The sequence below is a fragment of the Littorina saxatilis genome, linkage group LG3 (assembly GCF_037325665.1).
Source record: "Littorina saxatilis isolate snail1 linkage group LG3, US_GU_Lsax_2.0, whole genome shotgun sequence".
Taxonomy (NCBI): domain Eukaryota; kingdom Metazoa; phylum Mollusca; class Gastropoda; order Littorinimorpha; family Littorinidae; genus Littorina; species Littorina saxatilis.
This window is the reverse complement of record NC_090247.1, coordinates 62674697-62677196: the sequence shown is the minus strand read 5'-3', so window position 1 is coordinate 62677196 and position 2500 is coordinate 62674697. Positions and strand designations below refer to the sequence as shown.

General features: G+C 37.1%; 1 protein-coding gene and 1 long non-coding RNA gene across 2 annotated transcripts in view; one reads left to right on the top strand and one right to left on the bottom strand.

Moving 5' to 3' along the window:
• LOC138962891 (uncharacterized) overlaps positions 1-357 on the top strand; it is a 2044-nt gene extending 1687 nt beyond the window's left edge. The window contains exon 2 of the long non-coding RNA XR_011454629.1: positions 1-357. This exon is cut by the window's left edge and continues 964 nt beyond it. This is a non-coding gene — a long non-coding RNA (uncharacterized lncRNA).
• A 121-nt stretch (positions 358-478) lies between these two features.
• The window catches only part of LOC138962890 (uncharacterized), a 2943-nt gene continuing 921 nt past the window's right edge, over positions 479-2500 (bottom strand). The window contains exon 2 of the mRNA XM_070334855.1: positions 479-2500. This exon is cut by the window's right edge and continues 20 nt beyond it. Within this exon, the coding sequence (XP_070190956.1) occupies positions 1205-2500 (1296 nt within the window). The 3' untranslated portion in view covers positions 479-1204.

The window sequence follows — 2500 nt, the reverse complement described above, 5'->3', positions numbered from 1 at the left end:
GGAGTGATGGACATGGTTGATTTCAGTCTTAAAATTTATAGTATCACCATGTTTTGAAAGTATTACTTGTTAGTGTATCACATAGATACCCCCCCCTCCCCACACACACTTTTGTTTGTATACTGAGCAAAACGTATACTGAACCCACCCCATACTTAAAACACTTTTTTTTTGTATAAAGAGTTTGTTTGTTACTGGCTGTAGGTGTGTAGTAAGTTAGTCTGCAACTTTGAGTGTTATCTTGATAAAGTCAATGTTAAGTTTATATGGGTTAATTTAACAGACATCTGGTGACGCACCAAAGAATGGTACAAGTTTACAGTATTTCTGAGATTGATGATTTTGCTTAAAGATAAACACACATAAGGTTGCAAAATTATGTATTGTGTTGGTGTGTGTTGCTAATGTTATTGTCAATCCGTAAAACAAAACACATTCAAAAAATCTCCCTCAGGCATACATGTTTAAACAAAACAGATTCTTCAAAGTATGACACATTTATTTACACACCGTGAAACCTTGATCATGCAACAGTGAATATGTTCTGTAGATTAAAATAAAGAATGATAAAGCTATACCAAAAAAGAAAGCATTTTGAGATGCACAGAGCATAGTTGGTATGCGAGCATAGTTGGTATGCATATTGTGTGTGCACACACAATGGATACTTATAAGTTATATGATTATCAATGATAAATCTCCTTACTGTTTGGGTCTTGTAAGAACACAGACAATGTTAAACTGTATCCTGTTGGTGGTTGTTGGTAGCAGATCTATACAATGTGAAGCTGAACAGTCTAATAGAGATTCTTAAAGTACAGTATATTTGAAATTACTGTTTGGCATGTTTTGTTTGTTATTAAATGGCATATGCCTTGGATTTGGATGAAATGGAAATTAATATGAATTAAAGTTTCAAAGTAAATCCATGGAATTCTGTTTCAAGTGTTCAAAGTTTTTTGAATGTGCGTGTGTCTGCTTTTTAAAGAAGAAAAAAAAAAGGCTACCTTTCTTTGCCAGTAATGACTACTATTAAAGGAAAACTTTGTAGTTTCAGATGTTTCAATGCTACTTCACCACATTCATTAAAAAAAATCACTGCCTGAATCTATATCTGTTATTTATTCACACATTTCTTTTCTTCATTGACTGAATGATAAATACAGATGGTGCTTTTGCCTTTTCAAATCCACTGGCATTGGTGTTACGCAAAGCGACTGACCACTGTTTTTCTGAAGTTACACAGATAAAAGCATACTGTGATGATTCTGGATGCAAGTCTTGTCTCTAACAGGTTAAGTTTATGTTGACAGATGGTGTAAACTTTGGCCATGCCAATTATTCTTTTAACATGCACCCTCTTGCTGGCAATTTTTCTGTCTTTTTGCAAGGTAGCAACACCTAGCCTGTTTTTCTTCTTAAAAAATGCTGGTATGTTGATCAGTACATTTCTTGGTGCAAAAATGTCTTGAACGTTAAACCCCTTGTCAGCCATAATGGAGTCCCCACTTTCACAAAGAAGGGGTAGTGGGCTGCGCTCAACAATCTGTCTGTCACTTGTGGAACCCCCATATGCATCAGAGACATATGATGTTAGACCACTAGGGGTAACACCTACCAATACTTTTACTGTGTTGCCATGTTTATAGGTGGAGAAACTGGCTTTCTGTGCTCTTGGGTTTGATGGCTGTTTTACCCTCACTTCTGTCGCATCAACAATGACCCTTGTGGTAGGAAATTTGAGTTTAAAATCTGTCGGGCAGAAGTGGGTTACTAAATGACGATCTGGCCACCAATTTATTTCTCCCCACTGAAGGTAGCAGAAGTTTACCCATGTTACAAAAACATTCTGCACAGTAAACTCTGACACACCAAACATTCTTGCTAATTCAATATGTGGGTAATGCCGCCTCAATTTAACGAGCATCAAAAGGAACTGATTTTCAACAGACAAACAAGCACAAGATTTAGAATAAGCATATTTGAGACAGTTAATGTTTTCACCCAGAGACCAAAGGGCATGCTGGAAAATAGAGTAGCTTTCAAGTCCTGTGTAATGATGCACAAATTTGTCAGAGTGTTTGATAGAATCAATACATAAGTAGGGCTGTTGCACACTGTTGATGCCCTTGGTTCCTTGGCAAGCTTGTACTGTCTCGACTTGAGGTCCAAATTCATGGCTGGTTGTAGTACTACTAGTAGGGAAAAAATAGCTATCTGTTGAAGAACAGGGTGCAGGTTTACTTTCCACAGTGTCAGATGCATTGACTTCAGTAGAATCAATCTCCACTTCAGCTTCAATAATAAATTCTTCATCTTGTATAATTATGTCAGGTTCATAACTTTCATTCTCCTCTGCATGAAGGCTTTCCCACTCAGCAGCTTTTTTTGCAGTTTGGATTTTTCGTCGCTTCGACAGTCTTTCCTCTCTGCTGTTTTGAGCTGGGGTCCTGATTTTGGTCCAATGGAAGATGCTTGGTACTGCCGTCTTCTTTAGATA